At 40.6% G+C, this 21,165-nt stretch overlaps 1 protein-coding gene across 2 annotated transcripts in view; it reads right to left on the bottom strand.

Annotated features, from left to right (window-relative positions):
* Positions 1-2,159: 2,159 nt before the first annotated feature.
* The window catches only part of SFRP4 (secreted frizzled related protein 4), a 139,218-nt gene continuing 120,212 nt past the window's right edge, over positions 2,160-21,165 (bottom strand). Inside the window, exons 6-7 of one of the 2 annotated variants that reach the window (XM_053714419.1) lie at positions 20,423-20,598; positions 2,160-2,515 (exon numbers count right to left, since the gene is read on the bottom strand). In XM_053714419.1, coding sequence (XP_053570394.1) covers positions 2,449-2,515; positions 20,423-20,598 — 243 coding nt within the window. In that variant the 3' untranslated portion in view covers positions 2,160-2,448. The remainder of the gene's footprint in view (positions 2,516-20,422; positions 20,599-21,165) is intronic. The other variant, XM_053714418.1, reaches the window with a different exon arrangement.

The following is a 21,165-nucleotide window of genomic DNA, read 5'->3' as shown; positions in this document are numbered from 1 at the left end:
TTTATGTTCCGGCGTTAGCCCATAAAACTCTTAACTACTGACTTCTGTATGCGGTAGGAGTCTGGACAGGAGAGGGTGTACCGCTCACTTTTTCCAAGACTCGTAATACCAGCGTTAGGCAAATCCCATAGAAAAGATGGGATACGCAATTGACGTAAAGGGATTTGCGGTAGCCTCGAGTCGCGGAAGAAAAGTGAGCGGAATTAAGGTAGGAAAAATCTGATTGGCTGATTAAATCAGCCAATCAGATTCAAGTTCAATCCGTTTGGCTGATCCAATCAGCCAATCAGATTGAGCTCACATTCTATTGGCTGATCGGAAAAGCCAATAGAATGCGAGCTCAATCTGATTGGCTGATTTGATCAGCCAATCGGATTGAACTTGAATCTGATTGGCTGATTCAATCAGCCAATCAGATTTTTCCTACCTTAATTCTGATTGGCTGATAGAATCCTATCAGCCAATCGGAATTTGAGGGACGCCATCTTGGATGACGTCAATTAAAGGAACCTTCATTCGGCGAGTAGGCGTCGGTTGAAGAGGATGGATCCGCGTCGGCTGGAAAGAAGATGGCTCCGCTCCGCTCCGGATGGATGTAGATAGAAGATGCCACTTGGATGAAGATGTCTGCCGGTCCGGATGTCCTCTTCTGCCCGGACAGGATGAAGACTTCTGCCGGTCTGGATGTCCTCTTCTGCCCCATCGGATGAAGACTTCGGCCCGGCTGGGTGAAGACAACTCAAGGTAGGGAGATCTTCAGGGGGGTAGTATTCGTTTTATTTAAGGGGGGTTTGGGTTAGAGTATGGGTATGTGGGTGGTGGGTTTTAATGTTGGGGGGTGTATTTTTTTTTACAGGCAAAAGAGCTGATTACTTTGGGGCATGCCCCGCAAAAAGCCCTTTTAAGGGCTGGTAAAAGAGCTGATTACTTTTTAATTTAAAATAGGGTAGGGAACTTTATTATTTTGAGGGGCTTTTTTATTTTATTAGGGGGCTTAGAGTAGGGGTAATTAGCCTAATATCTTTTTTTATTTTTTGTAATTTAGTGTTTGTTTTTTGTAATTTAGTTTAGTTTCTTTAATTGTATGTAATTGTAGGTAATTTATTTAATGAATTTATTGATAGTGTAGGGTTAGGTTTAATTGTAACTTAGGATTTATTTTACAGGTAATTTTGTAATTATTTTAACTAGGTAGCTATTAAATAGTAAATAACTATTAAATAGCTATTGTACCTAGTTGAGATAAATAAAAAGTTGCCTGTAAAATAAATATAAATCCTAAAATAGCTAAAATATAATTATTAGTTATATTGTAGCTATATTAGGGTTTATTTTACAGGTAAGTATTTAGTTTTAAATAGGAATACTTTAGTTAATAAGATTTAATTTATTTCCTTAGATTAAAATTATATTTAATTTAGGGGGGTGTTAGGGTTAGGGTTAGACTTAGCTTTAGGGGTTAATACATTTATTATAGTAGCGGCGAGGTCCGGTCGGCAGATTAGGGGTTAATACTCGAAGTTAGGTGGCAGCGATGTTAGGGAGGGCAGATTAGGGGTTAATACTATTTATTATAGTGTTTGCGAGGCGGGAGTGAGGCGGTTTAGGGGTTAATACAGTTATTATAGTGGCGGCGAGGTCCGGTCGGCAGATTAGGGGTTAATAAGTGTAGGTAAGGTAGCGGCGACGTTGGGGGGGCAGATTAGGGGTTAATAAACATAATAGTGGCGGCGATGTGGGGGGACCTCGGTTTAGGGGTACATAGGTAGTTTATGGGTGTTAGTGTACTTTAGAGCACTGTAGTTAAAAGCTTTATATACCAGCGTTAGCCCATAAAGCTCTTAACTTTCTATGGGCGTTAGGAGTCTTGTCGGTAGAGGGTCTACCGCTCACTTCAGCCAAGACAGTAAATACCGGCGTTAGGAAGATCCCATTGAAAAGATAGGATACGCAATTGGCGTAAGGGGATCTGCGGTATGGAAAAGTCACGGCTTGAAAGTGAGCGTTAGACCCTTTCCTGCCTGACTCTAAATAACAGCAGGAGGCCAAAAGCAGCGTTAGGACCCCTTAACGCTGCTTTTGACGGCTAACGCAGAACTCTAAATCTAGGCGTAAGAATTATAATGTTCCTCTGCTGAAAAAAAAAATAATCTCTCCAGTTGTTATGTTTTTGTTAAGATTTAATAAAACTTGTTCATAAAAATAAAAAAATCTCTGTAACATCAGATTTATAAGCACCCCTCTTCACATCTGTTCTCTCTTTGAAGGTTACCAACATGCAGAAAATGCCTTTACAGAACAAATAAAACAATACAGAACAATACAGTCCAGTCTAACATATGCACACAAGTAAAACAATCAAGTTTTTATGAATTCCACTTGCTTGGCATTAAAGTAAGCAAAAAAAAAAAACGTGACTATGCCCTCATAATATCCCATAATGCTCAGTCAGCCCCTCGTTTGTGTCTGTGATGTCTCGGAGGCACTTTCTTTTCCAGTCAGAGAGACTTCTTTTCTAACAACAAAACAGGAAAGCAATTATTTTACACTTACAAACATTTATATTAACATTTACATTAAACAGTGTTTAAGTGTGTTTCAAAAGTACACTATATGGTACAATATATATCTATACATATATATATATACAGTATATATATATATATATATATATACTGTATATATATATATGTATAGATATATATATATATATATATATATATATATATATATATATATATAAATTTATATATATATATTTATATACATTTATATATAAAATTAATGTTACCAAGGCAGCACTCTCAATGGGACTATATTAATGAAAAACACAAATTAAGTGATAGCAGTCACAATCATAATATATAAATATAAAAATATACCATATTAAGAAAGGGCTTATGATAAATATACAAAAAGCCAAAGCGTGGCCAAGGCTGCACAGAAAACTGTTTATTTATGTATAGAACAGTGGAAAACAGGTGCAGTGAACATAAACCACTGTAAACCACTCACTCGGAGCACATATTAAATATGTAAAGCAGAGTAAATGACAAACAGCTTAAAGGGACATTATACACTCATTTTTTCTTTGCATAAATGTTTTGTAGATGATCTATTTATAAAGCCCATAAAGTTTTTTTTTTTTTTTTAATTTATAATTTTGCTTATTTTTAAATAACATTGCTCTGATTTTCAGACTCCTAACCAAGCCCCAAAGTTTTATTTGAATACCGTCAGCTACCTTCTCCAGCTTGCTCCTGTTTGTGTAAAGGGTCTTTTCATATGCAAAAGAAGGGGGAGGGGGGAGTGTCTTATTTCCCACTTGCAGTGGGCTTTCCAACTGCCTTTTCAATAGAGCTAAACTGACAGCTTCTAAGTAAGTTTTTAAACCATTTTATACTGGATTTTTATATCAGTATCTGTGCATTTTATTCTTTATAGTAGTGTCTATTACATGCAGTTATGTGAAAATGAGTGTATACTGTCCCTGTCAGAATAACTAGCAACATTGTCTCAATAACATAAGGACACTTTCTCATACATTTGTGTTACATTCAAAGGAAAGGAGAACACACAGTCTCTTAATTAACTGAGGGCACTTAGTGCTTTCGCATGCCCTACAAAGTTGCTTTCCAGAAAATACACAACATAGAAAGAGTTCATGCGGCTTTATTCCGAGCACATAGTGCAACTGCACGCTCAGATAACTTAACCAGACCTTATATCAGAAGGCAACAGTCCTGCACTGGTAAATAGTGATGTTGCGAACCTAAAATTGAATTCAATAGTCAGGCGAACTTTAAAACCTACAAGGACTCTTTCTGGCCACAATAGTGATGGAAAAGTTGTTTCAAGGGTACTAACACCTGGACTGTCGCATGCTGGAGGGGGATCCCTGGCAAAACTCCCATGGAAAATTACATAGTTTATGCAGAGTCTGCTTTTAAGCCATAATGGGCCTAAATCAACTAACATTCCCAAAGTGGCTGTCTCAAAACATCCCGGACAGAAGATAGATTGATAGATAGGATAGATAGATATACATAGATTGATAGTTAGATAGAATCAATAGAAGAGAAATAGATAGATTTGTTAGATATATAATTACCCTAATAAAGTCTAATAATTAAACATGCGTTCTTGGACCCAACTAGGTTGTATTAAGTAGAACTGTTCTTCGCACTTTCAGCCCTGTAACTCCCCCTATTGGTGGAGGTCTATATGGCGGTTATGATTACCCTGACAAAGTATAACAACAAGACACGTGGTCTGGGACCCATGGTAATTTTGTTGTGTTAAGTAAAACTTTTCTTATCACTTGAATCACTCTTACCCCCCCTTTTGTTGGAGCTCTATATGGCCTGCATGATTAGCCTGACAAAGTATAATAATAAAACATCTGGTCTTGGACCCATGGTAATTAGGTTGTGTTTAAGTAGTACTATTCTTATAACTGTAATCCCTGTTACTCCCCCTATCAAGGGAGGTCTATATGGCCTGCATGATTACCCTGACAAAGTATAACATCAAGACACATGGTGTTGGACCCATGATAACTAGCTTGTGTTAATTAGTACTTTTCTTAGCACTTTAATCCCTGTCCCCCCCCCCCCCTATCGGGGGTGTTCTATATGGCCTGCCTGATTACCCTAAAAAAATATAATAATAAGACATGCGGTGTGGTACCCATTTTAACTAGGTTGTGTTTTAAGTACTACCATTCTTAGCACTTTAATCTCTGTAACTCCCCCTATTTGGTGAGGTCTATACGGCCTGGATGATTACCCATACAAAATATAATAATAAGACATCTGCTCTTGGTCTGCGACCCATGGTAACTATGTTGTGTTAATTAGTAATGTCCTTCGCATTTTAATAGCTGTTACTCATACTCACCCTATCGGTGGAGGTCTATATGGCCTGCATGATTACCCTTACAAAATATAATAACCAAATATATGCTCTGGGATCCATGGTAAGTAGGTTGTGTTAAGTAGTACTGTTCTTTGCAGTTTAATACCTGTTACAACACCAAATGGTGGCAGGTCTATCTGGCCTTCATGATTAGCTGCACCCAAACCCCAAAAAAAGGCGAGTGGTCTTAGACTAACACCCATGGCTAACTCGGTTGTTTCAATTAGTACTATTCTTAGCACTTTCATCCCTGTTACGGGCGGTCTACATGGCCATCATGATTAGCCGAACAAAATACTACAATCCAACCTTTGCTCAGTCTTCATAGGCCCTTCATTGTCTGTATTTTGATAGTACAGTTCTTATTATTTTTATAGCTGATACAACACCGAATGGTGGCAGCTCTATATGGCCTGCATGATTAGCCGCACCCAATACAAAAATAAATCCAAGCGGTCTTAAATAAACACCAATGGCTAACTCTGTTGTTTCAAGTTCTACTATTCTTAGCTCTTTCATCTCATCCCTGTTACTTCCAGGACTCTCAGTGGTGGGGGTCTACATGGCCATCATAATTACCCTCACCAAAATATAACAACAATATGTGCGTGCAGGGAACCATGGTAAGCTTACTTCCTTTCGCAAAATCGAGTATAACAGTTGCAGGCAGAGGTTCTGACCCTGCATTATGGCTGCACCTCTCCCTAAAAGAGGCATGCGTTACAGAGTCTGTGGGCATGTATGCAAAGAGCTGGCCTGCCTAAAAAGAGGAGCAAGGCTGTACAGGTTGTTCTCCTTCAGCCGTTTTATACGCTGTCCCACGGCCACGACCCTCAACAACCACAACAGAATGAAACACCACATATGCCATACTTTTGAACAACAGAGTACAGGTATGGCATTGATTTTAGTTACACGGCGATATTTATTATGAACTGTGAAATTGAAAACAAAAACATGATTGGACACCAAGTACAGTACAGGTCGTTCTCCTTCGGCCTTTTTAGAATAGTGTTCCGAACCCCCAACAAAAACAACAGCAGGAAAGAGGACATATGGCATCCTTTTGAACAATAGATGACAGGTAAGGCATAGATTTTACAAAGCCATAGATAATTTTTTTGCAACTGTGAAATAAAAAAAAACATTGATTGGACACCCAGCACACTTCTTTATCCTTAGGCCTTTTTATAAGAGGCTCCCGGAGCCTCAACAGAAACAACAGCATGAAAGAGGACATATGGCATACTTGTGACTAATAGATTACAGGAAAGGCATTGACTTTAGAAACCCGGGGATAATTTGTTGCAACCGTGAAATCTAAAAAAAGATTGATTAGACACCCTGTACACTTATTTATCCTTAGGCCTTTTAAGCAGAGGCTCCAGGACCCTCCACAAAACCAGCAGCATGAAAGAGGACATATGGCATCCTTTTGAAAATTAGATTACAGGAAAGGCATTGATTTTAGAAACACAGAGATCATTAGTTGCAACCATGAAATCTAAAAAAAATTAGATTATACACCCAGTACACTTCTTTATCCTTAGGCCTTTTTATAAGAGGCTCCCGGTCGGAGCCTCAACAGAAACAACAGCATGAAAGAGGACATATGGCATCCTTGTGAATAATCGATTACAGGAAAGGCATTGATTTTAGAAACCCGGGGATAATTTGTTGCAACCGTGAAATCTAAAAAACATTGATTAGACACCCAGTACACTTATTTATCCTTAGGCCTAATTTTTAGCAGAGGCTCCAGGACCCTCAACAAAACCAGCAGCAGGAAAGAGGACATATGGCATCCTTTTGAAAATTAGATTACAGGAAAGGCATTGATTTTAGAAACCCACAGATCATTATTTGCAACCGGGAATTTGAATCAAACAAATGATTCGATGGATACCCAGTACACTTCTTTCTCCTTCTGCCTTTTTATAAGAGGGTCCAGGACCCTCAAAAAAACACCAGCAGGAAAGAGGACGTATGGCATCCTTTTGAACAATAGAGTACAGGTACAGCATTGATTTTACAAACCCAGAGATAATTTTGGTCAAATGTGAAATAGAAAAAAAAATTGAGTGGACACCCAGTACACCTCTTTCTCCTTAGGCCTTTTTATAAGAGGGTCCAGGACCCTCAAACAAAATACCAGCAGGAAAGAGAACATATGGCATCCTTTTGAACAATAGAGTACTTGTACGGCATTGATTTTAGAAACCCACAGATAATTGTTTGGAAAAGTGAAATAGCCCCAAAAACCATGCTTGGACTCCCACTCCAGGTCGTTCTCCTTCAGCTTTTTTATAAGAGGGTCCAGCACCCTCAACAGAAACAACTGCAGGAAACACCACTACATATGCCATCCTTTTGCACAAGCGAGTACAGGTATGGCATCCATTTTAGAAACCCAGAGATGATTGAGAGGAACCAGGAACATTTTTCTAAAAATTTGATGGGGCACCCATTACAGGTCGTTCTCATTCAGCCTTTTTATACCATGGGCCATGACCCGCAACAGGCACAACAGCATGAAACACCTCATATGCCACCCTTTTGCACAATAGAGTACAGGTATGGCATAGATGGAACACGGAGATAATTTAGAGCAACCAAGAGACGGATAAAGATGCTTGGTCAGTCCTCCTTCAAATTTGTGGCATTTTGCGTTCAATTTAATGGTCCACCAGATATGAGTGGTTTGCTAAGTTGTACAATTCGTAACAGTTTAATCACTAGTGTTATGTGCCTTATTTTTTTTATTTGAGTTTTGTACCCACAGAGCTGCAGCAGAGGCCAGAAAAATTAGGAATGTACAAATGACTGAAAAAATTGGGTATTGTTGTAGCAACTGCTGTAGCAGCGGCCAGAAAAAATGATGGGTTTGTAAAACATTTATAAAGTGCCCTAAAAGCTTGTGGCTTGAACACTAGTTGTTGGCGGATAAGTCAAGCAAGTCCTCCGGCTTTATAACAAAAAAAAAGGCCAGCCTGTGTACCAGTTGTAGCCCAAGCCAGCTCATCTAATCATCAGGCCTTTTTTATTCAAATGTATCGCCCAATGTCAGTCCCTTCAGGATCCAGCCCTCATTCATTTTTATAAAAGTGAGATAGTCAAGGCTTTTTTTACCTAGGCGACTTCTCTTCTCAGTGACAAAACCTCCTGCTGCACTGAAAGTCCTTTCGGACAGGACACTTTAAGCGGGGCAGGCCAGAAGTTCCATTGCAAATTGGGATAGCTCAGGCCACAAGTCCAGCCTGCACACCCAGTAGTCAAGGGGTCCATCGCTCCTGAGAGTGTCGAGATCCGCAGTTAAAGCTAGGTAGTCTGCTACCTGTCGGTTGAGTCTTTCTCTAAGGCTGGATCCCGAAAGGCTCTGATGGTGCATGGGAGTTAAAAAGGTACGCATTTCCTCCATCAACAAGACGTCAGGAAAGCGTCCGGTCCTTGCCGCCGTGGTCATGGGAGGAGGAGGAGGATTAATTTAATCTCTTCCCCTGTTACATTCCCGTGGTGCTGTGACATCACCCTTATACGCTGTGTAAAGCATAGTTTTTAATTTATTATGAAAATGCACCATCCTTTCCGACTTGCGGGAATTTGGTAACATTTCAGGCACTTTATGCTTATACCGGGGGTCGAGGAGCGTGGACACCCAGTACAGGTCGTTCTCCTTCAGCTTTTTTATACGAGGGTCCCTCAACAGGCACGACAGCATGAAAGAACCCATTTGAACAAGGTTGGATGCCGAGCTAATCATGTCGCGTTCCTCCTCCTCACTGATCTCACTGATTGTATCTTCTTCCCCCCAGCCACGTACAACACCACGGGTACCAGAGAGGTGACAACAACGAGCACCCTGGGATGCCTGTTGTGCTCGGTCTTCCTCCTCCTCCTCCTCCTCAAAGCCACATTCCTCCTCTGACACCTCTTCCTCACAATCCTCTTCCTGCGTTGCCGCAGGTCCAGCAAGCGATGCTGATTCGGCTGTTTGTGGGGGTGATGGACACCACAACTCTCCCGCTTCCTCTTCACGCTCATCTACTGCCTGATCCAGCACTCTTCGCAGGGCACGCTCCAGGAAGAAAACAAATGGTATGATGTTGCTGATGGTGCCTTCAGTGCGACTGACAAGGTTTGTCACCTCCTCAAAAGGACGCATGAGCCTACAGGCATTGCGCATGAGCGTCCAGTAATTTGGAAAAAATATCCCCAGCTCCCCAGAGGCTGGCCTAGCACCCCGGTCATACAAATACTCATTAACAGCTTTTTCTTGTTGTAGCAGGCGGTCAAACATTAGGAGTGTTGAATTCCACCGTGTCGGGCTGTCGCAAATCAAGCGCCTCACTGGCAGGTTGTTTCGACGCTGGATATCGGACAAGTGCGCCATGACCGTGTAGGAATGCCTGAAATGGCCACACACCTTCCTGGCCTGCTTCAGGACGTCCAGTAAGCCTGGGTACTTATGGACAAATCGTTGTACACTTAGATTACACACATGTGCCATGCACGGCACATGTGTCAACTTGCCCAATTTCAATACCGCCACCAAATTACTTCCATTGTCAGAAACAACCTTGCCAATCTCCAGTTGGTGCAGAGTCAGCCACTGATCCACCTGTGTGTTCAGGGCGGTCAGGAGTGCTGGTGCGGTGTGACTCTCCGCTTTCAGGCAAGTCAACCCCAAGACGGCGTGACACTGCCGTACCCGGGATGTAGCATAGTACCTGGGGAGCTGGGGGGGTGCCATAGATGTGGAGCAAGACGCAGAAGTTGAAGAGGACTCAGCCGAGGAAGAGGTTATGGAAGAGGATGGAGTAGGAGGAGTAGAGGAGGTAGCAGCAGGCCTGCCTGCAAGTCGTGGCGGTGTCACCAACTCTTCTGCAGAGCCACGCATTCCATGCTTGTCAGAAGTCAGCAGGTTTACCCAATGCGCAGTGTAGGTTATATACCTGCCCTGACCATGCTTTGCAGACCAGCTATCCGTGGTCATATGGACCCTTGCCCCAACGCTGTGTGCCAGACATGCCATAACTTCCTTTCTCACAACAGAGTACAGGTTTGGGATTGCCTTTTGTGAAAAGAATTTTCTGCCAGGTACCTTCCACTGCGGTGTCCCAATAGATACAAATTTTTTGAAAGCATCAGACTCCACCAGCTTGTATGGTAAAAGCTGGCGGGCTAAGAGTTCAGACAAGCCAGCTGTCAGACGCCGGGCAAGGGGGTGACTTTGAGAAATTGGCTTCTTACGCTCAAACATGTCCTTGACAGACACCTGACTGTGGGCAGATGACCAGGAACTGCTACGTAAGAGAGACTGAGTGGAGGATGGTTGAGAGGGGGCAAGGAGGACAGCACTGGTTGACGTGGCTGAAGATGCTGGAGCAGGAGGAGGAGGGTGGCTTTCACTTTGTGTGCCGCTTCTACTCATGTGTTCTTCCCATCGGCCTTTGTGATGGGAGACCATGTGCCTTCGCAAAGCAGTTGTACCTAGGTGGCTGTTGGACTTCCCACGACTCAGTTTCTTTTGGCACAGGTTGCAAATGGCATCGCTGTTGTCAGAGGCAGACACACAAAAAAAAAATGCCACACTGCTGAGCTCTGCGATGACGGCATTCTGGTGGTGGCAACAGCATGCGTTGATGGGCGTCGGCGTGCTGTCTGGCTGACCCCTGGTGACGATGCATGCTGTCTGACTGTGCCACTAGCTCCTTGAGACGACCTCCCCATGCTTCCAAATCGTCTCCTCCTCCTCCTCCTCCTCCTCTCTGTCTCCCCATCTGAACTTTCCCCCTCTTCTTCTTCTCTTCTAGCAGGCACCCAAGTGACATCCACTGACACATCATCATCAACCGCTTCACTTGTATCTGAAACATCAAGAAAGGAAGCAGCAGTGGGTACAACATCATCATCATCATCACACCGTACCTCCATGTCGGTTATGCTGCCTGACTGAGACTGATCACCATTATCTACATCCTCTGTCAATGATGGTTGCGCATCACTCATTTCTTCCAAATGATGTGTCAATAACTCCTGTGACAGATCAAGTGAAGCGGCTGTGGTGCTAGTGTTGGTGGTGGCGACAGGCGGGGGAGTGGCACTGGTCACTTGAGACCTGCCCAAAGCACAGCTGGACTTAGATGGTGCATCAAGGTTAGGAGGACTAGCAGCGAAAGCTGAAGAAGATTGGGTGTCCTGTGTTAGCCATTCAACTAGGTCCTCCTCAGAAGTTTTTGCGTCCCCCCTGGCACCCGGCGTCTGAACAATGTGCATATTTGTAGGGTCTAAAGGAATCACAGCACCACGACCACGGAACCTGCGGGTGGCCTGCCTCTGCCTGTCATTTTTTTTAAAAATGGACACTAACAATACTATTACACCAATTGAGTGGTGGCACTGTGAAAGTGGGCACAGTATACGCTGTGAGACTGACAACAACAAAAAAGACAGATGTTTTAAAAATCACAAATTGTTAATTTTTTAAAATATTACAAGTACTGTGGCAACAAATATGATTGTTTGGCACTAGTTGGCAAATGGGCCTGTCTGGCACACACGCTGGGAGAAAGGAAACTGCAATTCAATGGCACTAGGAGACTGAAGAATCACAGTCAAAACAGTTATGATTAACAAAAATTCAAATCCTGTTACAATAAATATGAGTGGTGGCACTAATTGGCTAGTTGGGACTGGCACACAGGCAGGCAGGCAGGAGGAAAATGCAATTCAAGGGCACTAGTAGACTGCAGATTGACAGTCAAAACAGTCATGATTGACAAATTTTGCAATACTGTTAAAAGAAATATGATTGCTGGCACTAATTGGATAGTTGGGCCTGGCACACAGGCTGGCAGGCAGTAGAAAAGTGCAATTCAATGGCACGAGCAAACTGAGGATTAAGATCAACAATCAAATTTTTTTTAATTTTAATTAGTAACTATACTGTGACAACAATTATGATTGGTGTAAATAGTTGGCAAGACGGCCTGGCACAAAAGGCTGGCAGGTAGGAGGTAGATGCAATTCAAGGACACTAGGAGACTGATTACTGACAGTCAAAACAGTGATGATTGACAATTTTTGCAATACTGTTAAAAGAAATATGATTGCTGGCAATAATTGGCTAGGTGGGCCTAGCACACAGCAGGCTGCAAGGCAGGAGGAAAGTGCAATTCAATGGCACCAGCAAACTTAGGATTCACAACAACTATTACCAAAAATTTTAATTTTTAATTATTAAGAATACTGTGACAACAAATATGATTGGTGTAAATATTTTTCAAGTAGGCCTGGCACACAGGCTTGGAAGGCAGTAGAAAAGTATAATTCTAGGGCACAAGCAAACTGAGGATTAAGATCAACAATCAAGACTTTTTTAATTTTAATTAGTAACTGTACTGTGACAACAATTATGATTGGTGTAAATAGTTGGCAAGATGACCTGGCACAAAAGGCTGGCAGGCAGGAGGTAAATGCAATTCAAGGACACTAGGAGACTGATTACTGACAGTCAAAACAGTGATGATTGACAATTTTTGCAATAGTTAAAAGAAATATGATTGCTGGCAATAATTGGCTAGGTGGGCCGGGCACACAGCAGGCTGCAAGGCAGGAGGAAAGTGCAATTCACTGGCACCAGCAAACTGAGGATTCACAACAACTATTAACAAAAATTTTAATTTTTAATTACTAAGAATACTGTGACAACAAATATGATTGGTGTAAATATTTTTCAAGTAGGCCTGGCACACAGGCTTGGAAGGCAGTAGAAAAGTATAATTCTAGGGCACAAGCAAACTGAGGATTAAGATCAACATTCAAGACTTTTTTAATTTTAATTAGTAACTGTACTGTGACAACAATTATGATTGGTGTAAATAGTTGGCAAGATGACCTGGCACAAAAGGCTGGCAGGCAGGAGGTAAATGCAATTCAAGGACACTAGGAGACTGATTACTGACAGTCAAAACAGTGATGATTGACAATTTTTGCAATAGTTAAAAGAAATATGATTGCTGGCAATAATTGGCTAGGTGGGCCGGGCACACAGCAGGCTGCAAGGCAGGAGGAAAGTGCAATTCACTGGCACCAGCAAACTGAGGATTCACAACAACTATTAACAAAAATTTTAATTTTTAATTACTAAGAATACTGTGACAACAAATATGATTGGTGTAAATATTTTTCAAGTAGGCCTGGCACACAGGCTTGGAAGGCAGTAGAAAAGTGCAATTCTAGGGCACGAGCAAACTGAGGATTAAGATCATCAACAATCAAGATTTTTTTAATTTTAATTAGTAACTATACTGTGACAAAAAATTATGATTGGTGTAAATAGTTGGCAAGACGGCCTGGCACAAAAGGCTGGCAGGCAGGAGGTAGATGCAATTCAAGGACACTAGGAGACTGATTACTGACAGTCAAAACAGTGATGATTGACAATTTTTGCAATACTGTTACAAGAAATATGATTGCTGGCAACAATTGGCTAGGTGGGCCTGGCTCACAGCAGGCTGCAATGCAGGAGGAAAGTGCTATTCAATGGCACCAGCAAACTGAGGATTCACAACAACTATTACCAAAAATTTTAATTATTAAGAATACTGTGACAACAAATATTATTGGTGTAAATATTTTTCAAGTAGGCCTGGCACACAGGCTTGGAAGGCTGTAGAAAAGTGCAATTCTAGGGCACGAGCAAACTGAGGATTAAGATCATCAACAATCAAGAATTTTTTAATTTTAATTAGTAACTATACTGTGACAAAAAATTATGATTGGTGTAAATAGTTGGCAAGACGGCCTGGCACAAAAGGCTGGCAGGCAAGAGGTAGATGCAATTCAAGGACACTAGGAGACTGATTACTGACAGTCAAAACAGTGATGATTGACAATTTTTGCAATACTGTTAAAAGAAATATGATTGCTGGCAACAATTGGCTAGGTGGGCCTGGCTCACAGCAGGCTGCAAGGCAGGAGGAAAGTGCTATTCAATGGCACCAGCAAACTGAGGATTCACAACAACTATTACCAAAAATTTTAATTTTTAATTATTAAGAATACTGTCACAACAAATATGATTGGTGTAAATATTTTTCAAGTAGGCCTGGCACACAGTCTTGCAAGGAAGTAAAAAAGTGCAATTCTAGGGCATGAGCAAACTGAGGATTAAGATCATCAACAATCAAGAATTTTTTAATTTTAATTAGTAACTATACTGTGACAACAATTATGATTGGTGTAAATAGTTGGCAAGACGGCCTGGCACAAAAGGCTGGCAGGCAGGAGGTAAATGCAATTCAAGGACACTAGGAGACTGATTACTGACAGTCAAAACAGTGATGATTGACAATTTTTGCAATACTGTTAAAAGAAATATGATTGCTGGCAATAATTGGCTAGGTGGGCCGGGCACACAGCAGGCTGCTAGGCAGGAGGAAAGTGCTATTCACTGGCACCAGCAAACTGAGGATTCACAACAACTATTAACAAAAATTTTAATTTTTAATTACTAAGAATACTGTGACAACAAATATGATTGGTGTAAATATTTTTCAAGTAGGCCTGGCACACAGGCTTGGAAGGCAGTAGAAAAGTGCAATTCTAGGGCACGAGCAAACTGAGGATTAAGATCATCAACAATCAAGAATTTTTTAATTTTAATTAGTAACTATACTGTGACAAAAAATTATGATTGGTGTAAATAGTTGGCAAGACGGCCTGGCACAAAAGGCTGGCAGGCAGGAGGTAGATGCAATTCAAGGACACTAGGAGACTGATTACTGACAGTCAAAACAGTGATGATTGACAATTTTTGCAATACTGTTAAAAGAAATATGATTGCTGGCAACAATTGGCTAGGTGGGCCTGGCTCACAGCAGGCTGCAAGGCAGCAGGAAAGTGCTATTCAATGGCACCAGCAAACTGAGGATTCTCAACAACTATTACCAAAAAAATTAATTTTTAATTATTAAGAATACTGTCACAACAAATATGATTGGTGTAAATATTTTTCAAGTAGGCCTGGCACACAGGCTTGGAAGGCAGTAGAAAAGTGCAATTCTAGGGCACGAGCAAACTGAGGATTAAGATCAACAATCAAAACATTTTTAATTTTAATTAGTAACTATACTGTCTGTGACAACAATTATGATTGGTGTAAATAGTTGGCTAGACGGCCTGGCACAAAAGGCTGGCAGTGGCAGGCAGGAGGTAAATGCAATTCAATGGCACTAGGAGACTGAATATTTGCAGTCCAAAAAATTATGATTTTTATTTTTTTATATACTGTTAAAAGAATTGTGATTGGTGCCACTAATTGGCTAGTTGGGCCTGGCACACAGGCTGGCAGATATGAGTCGTGGATGGTAGGTAGGGCAGCAATTTAACACAGTATGCTGTGTAAGTGACAAAAACACAGGCCTGATAGAAAATTAAGTTAGATTACACTAGCAAAATATTTTAAAATTTTAGATTTTAATATTAAAATTATGTTAAGAAGTGCAATGCACATATGACTCTATGAGTGGTCGCACTGGCTGGCTGCTACGTAGGGCAGCAATTAACAACAGTATGCTGTGTAAGTCAGATAGACAGTTAGACACAGGCCTGATAGAAAATAAAATTAGATTACACTAGCATAATGATTTAAAGACTTTTTTTTGGCAATTTAAAGAAAAAGGTTAAGCACATACATATGAGTCGTGGCTGATAGCCTTGGAAGGGCAGCTATTAAAAACAGTAGGCTCTGTAAGTCAGATACACACACGCCTGATAGAAAATACTATTAGATTACACTAGAAAAATTATTTAAATTATTTTTTTGGGGGGGAATTAAAAAAAGGCTAAACACATATGAGTCGTGGATCATAGACTAGGGAGGGCAGCAAGTAAACACAGTAGGCTCTGTATGTCAGCAAAACACACAGGCCGGATAGAAAATTATATTAGATTACACTAGCAAACAAATTTAAACTTTTTTTTTTATATATATTAAAATTAAGGTGAAGAAGAATAGATATGAGTGCTGGGTGGCTGCCTGGCACAGACAAATTAACCAAAAGACTGAAAAAAAATTTGGTATATTAATGCTGAGTGAGCCTGACAGACACAGGCCTGATAGTAAATGTAATTAGATTACACTAGCAAAATATTTTTTTTTTTATTTTTTTTTTTTTTAAATTTAAAATAATGTTATAAACGGATATTAACACTGGTGGCTGCTGGCTGGCACAGAGCAATGAACCAGAGTATATGCTGTGTGACACTGGCCTGATAGAAAATGAAAAAAAATTACACTAGAAAAATAATGACATTTTTTGGTTACTTAAATTTAAACTAATGTTGTTAGGGAGATATCAGTGGTGGCAGTAGTCACAGCATATGCTGTGAGCCTTAAACACACAGCCTGAAAGACAGGCAAATGCTAATAAAAAAAAAACGAAAAAAAAAAAAAAACGGCACGAAATATAGCCCTAAAAAGGGCTTTTTGGGGTGCTGTGCTTGCAGCAGAGATGAGTGGAGTCCTTCTGGACTGTAAATACACTAGCCTAGCTATGTTTTTCCTATTAATGTCAGGAGCAAAAACACAACACGTCCTCTCATTAAGAAAGCAAGGTCGTTATGAGTCTAAAATGGCGGATTCCGAGTAGCTGGGAGGGTCTGTGAGGGAGTGTCTGATGTTGATTGGCTCTAATGTGTCAGGCGGCTGTGACATAAAGGGTCAAAGTTTCCACAATGATGACACATAGGGGCGGATCGAACATCACCATGTGTTCGCCCACAAACGCGAACAAGCTATGTTCGCAGGGAACTGTTCGCGGGCAAATAGTTCGGGACATCACTACTCTTGAGTTACCATTTACGAGAGAGCTGGGCCTGTTGATCACCCTAAAGAACAAGTTTGGGGTGATTTATCTCTGCCACCTCTGAGGTAGTATAGAGGTTAAGAAGAAGCAGTCATGCAACCACTTCTCCTAAACTTGTATGAGAGAGTCTACACTGCAAAGGCTCCAAAGCAGCTTTCACTGTTTAATAAATGGAGCCTTTTGCCTCCTGGCTCCTGCAAATCCTGAGTATTCCTTTACTCTCTTGCAGATTTTGGCCTCAATTTATCAAGCTTCAAAAGCAGCTTCTAAGCTGGTGTGGCCAGGCCTGTATATGCAGTGGCGTCACTAGGGTTGGTGTCACCCGGTGCGGTAAGTTATGGTGTCACCCCCCCCAGAAAGCAGACACACACAAAAACACAGGCACACACACATACAAACACTCAGACACACTTAAAAACATACTCAGATGCACACACAAACACTCGGAAACACACTCAGACACACACACAAAAACACACACACAAAAACACTGAGACACACACAAAAACTCAGACACACACATACAAAATATGTAAACTGCACTGCATTAATTATAAAGCTCATGCCTAGAGCTGCTCCCTGGCTCAGCAGAGCATCAAATGAAAGATATACAGAGCACTCTAAAATAAATCACTGAAGAAAAGGTTTAGGCGCGCAAACTATGAAAATTCTGCTCTCTGACTCTGTTCCAAGTCTGTCAGTGCACAGCCCCGGGCCGCGTGCCTACCGCTTCTTATGGCCAATCACCTCTGCACTTTGCCCACCCCCAGACCCCGCCCGCCCTCCTACCTGTTCAGTGTGCACTTAGTGTACCATAACCGTAAAGGTCTGGTGGGCATCATACGTGGCTCCTTCACTTTAGAGACAGTGTTAGACAGTCATGCGGTCAGGTGCCAGGCATCCCCTCACGATTTCCCAGCTCCCGTTTAGAGAGACAGCACAGCAGTGAGTGACTCCACTGCTCCACATGTCACTGAGCAGTGAACACAGATAGGCAGGCAGGTTTAGGCTAGCAGCGCAACTTTGCAAGCCCCACGGCATGCCCACAACATTCATAGAGAAATTGGGCAGGGGAGAAGCAAAGTACAAACAAGCAAAAGCAGCCGGGAAAACTATTTGTTGAAATTGCAGCACTGGCTCAAGGGGCAAAAAAATTGTGTGTCTATAACTTCCCCAGTCCCGCCAATGTTCACAAATGCCAGCCCCTCTAATAAAAAAAATCTATGAATCTCAACATTGTATTTCTTTGAATTTCAATAAAATTAAAAAAAAAAAAATGTTTTTTTTTGGTGTCACCCCCTGGAGGGTGTCACCCAGGTGCAGCCCGCACCCCCCGCACCCCCTAGTGACGCCACTGTGTATATGAAAATTAAGAGGTCTTTGTCACCTCAGATGTGGCAAACTTAAATCCTCCTGGACAAACTTGCTTGGATGATGGACTCCTGATTGAGTTAGAGCAGGGAACAGGCAACAGTTGTGCAAAGACAAAGGGGGGTGGTGGACACCACTTTGCTATACTTAAATGAAGAAAGACAGGTTCCCTGGCTGAGAACGTTGTCCACCCGCATATTGATAAATGGGGCCAGTTGTCCTTATTACCACTACTGTATGCTTGTTCTATGAACAAATCACTATTTCTCTCTGCAATTACTCCTAAACCTGTCACCTGACAATTTGAGATTATAATCTTTTGTTCTTCTTTTCTTTTTAAAGTCTTCAACCTCAATTTTATTAAATCTCTCCTGTCCTCTAATCTAGCATTTAATTTTTAGATAATTTATCACATAAATAAATGTCAATATATTGACTTAAAGAGACACTGAACCCAATTTTTTTATTTCGTGATTCAGATAGAGCATGCAATTTTAAGCAACTTTCTAATTTGCTCCTATTATCAATTTTTCTTCATTCTCTTGCTTACTTTATTTGAAAAAAAAAGGCATCTAAACTATTTTTTTGTTTCAGAACCATGGAAAGCACTTGTTTATTGGTGGGTGAAGAACAACACAAGAACAACACAGTGTGTTCACCAAAAATGGGCCGGCATCTAAACTTACATTCTTGCATTTCAAATAAAGATACCAAGAGAATGAAAAATGAAAGAAAATGTGATAATAGGAGTAAATTAGAAAGTTGCTTAAAATTGCATGCTCTATCTGAATCATGAAAGAAAAAATTTGGGTTCAGTTAACTCTATTGACTTATTATGAAATTTGTAGATTCTTACATTCTAAAATGCATTTTGCTCTCATAGACAGACAATCTAGCTTTAAAAAAACATATATTATACATATACTAAATCACATGAAAGCAATGCTACATATCCGTATAAAGCTAGCTAGAAAATATCACATAAACATCTCTACTTAAAAATGTTACATCAAAATTTCTTCAGCTCGCCAGAGTAAGTGCTCTGTGAGCAGTTTTCCTTCAGCTACTCTTTTTACTACCATTTGCATTGTGAAAAAGGCAGCCAAATGCTTAGTTCACACTTTTCTTTACTGTGATCTTTTGGAATTAAATTATAAATTTCCATATAATATGGATAGAAATAATGTGACCCTTGCCTGCACATGCCACATGTATATTTCCTTGCATGACCCAGGACTAGCACCCTGATTGGTTGCTTAAAGACCCTTTACAATGGAATGTGGCTACTGAGGAAATTCAGAACTAAAATATCTTCCTTTTTTACAAGGAGATGCAAAAAGACTGTGGCCTTGATTAAAAGTGGAGCACAAAAAATATTAGCTCTATTGTGTGTTGACATTGTTTAAGCACAATTAATAGCGCTTCTATTATTGTGCTCATATTACAAGTTCAAAATTATTTTTTAATGCTTGAGTGATAGTCCAGGGTGTTCTAACTCCTGCAGGTTGGATAGTGTGACTGCACTAAATCCTTCACATAATAGACTTCTATGAGGGCACACACTTTTTTATAACGTGAAAACATATTAAAAAAGCATATAAAGGAAAAGAACAAAGGTAAATGTATTTTATTTTTAGTGAACAACAGAGTATGTCCCACAGTCTAAAGGTCGTAATAATGTCTAATGGACAACATTTATCATGCTATGCCATAAAACACTGTACCATTGAGGAAAAGCTGTTCAGTTAACTAAGAGAGAACTTTCTCATGGTGCTTCCAGGTGCACAATAGCATAGCACAGCTACCGGAACCTTTGTTTCTAAGCACATTTTCTTAAAATAAATTGTTAATCATATTTAAACAACAGAAGCCAGCCTGCAGTACAATAATAATAAAAATGTGATGTATGCTCTAATTACAAACATTAACAAATGAGATTTACTCAAACGTATAAAACATTAAATATGGGCATAACCAGATGCGTGTTTGATCCTGTATGCTCAATAGTCAATGGGATAAACATATTAACTCAAAATAAGCCTATCTGTGTTTATTTAGTACAAACTATAATTTGGTGATTTGTAGTGGTCAAACGTATAAAAAGCCAACATTGCAAAGTAAAGTGCAGCGAAAAAAAAGTCAATGCATGTTACTGCAGAAGATTTCTGATGAGTTATGGGATAATATGTTCTGCCACTGAAGCCAGCTAGTGACTCTCATCAAGCTAAATAAATGTCTTTTGTTTGAAAAACGGTTTGGCTCACGCTCTTTTGTCTTTCTGATCTTTCTTGTTCTTAATGTTCTTTTTTTGATCCCCTTGGGCAGGATTGGAATTTTTAGCACTTGGTTTTGGCACGCCGCTCCGTCCTGTTCGGCTAGCATTCTTAATCTTCTCTTGAGTTGTTTTCACTTGTTGTTCTTGTAGTGTTTGTTCCCACCTCTTAAAAAAAAAAAGAAGACAAAAGATAAGAAACAAAGCACCAATCTAGTCTTCTAATTCTCTATTTACATAAAAAGTAGAATTAAAGGGACAAACTGATCAAAAACTATTCTCGTTTGTTAGGGTACCATTATTACAGGATACACACATACACTTTTGTAAGAGGGCCACCGGCATTGGCATGTAAGTTACTTTACCTAGGTGTTAAACACTTTGCAGGGGGGAAGGAAATGGGACTAGATTCTATGGCAGCCATTATAGGCAACAACAAAGCTACAGCCCTATTGCTATCAATAATAGTGGCTCAGACATCACAAGTTGGGACAGAAGTTGAGCTAAGGCTTCCCCCAAGTAATAGCAGCAGATTTTTTCCTGTGGAAGCCACTACAAGATAATAGCAACATCTCATGACTGGCAGACTGCACTGCTTCTGCAAGAAAATTTGTTAAGCAGATAAAGCAATGTAAAAGATCAAACACGTGATTAACCATACAATGCAATTAACCATAACCAGAATTAACCTGAGCCCCAAAATCCAGCCCCCACAATAATTTACCCTAACTGTAT

The sequence above is a fragment of the Bombina bombina genome, chromosome 5, assembly GCF_027579735.1.
Source record: "Bombina bombina isolate aBomBom1 chromosome 5, aBomBom1.pri, whole genome shotgun sequence".
NCBI classification, from domain to species: domain Eukaryota; kingdom Metazoa; phylum Chordata; class Amphibia; order Anura; family Bombinatoridae; genus Bombina; species Bombina bombina.
Note: the sequence above shows the minus strand (reverse complement) of the source record. Positions and strands in the feature narration are given on the sequence as shown.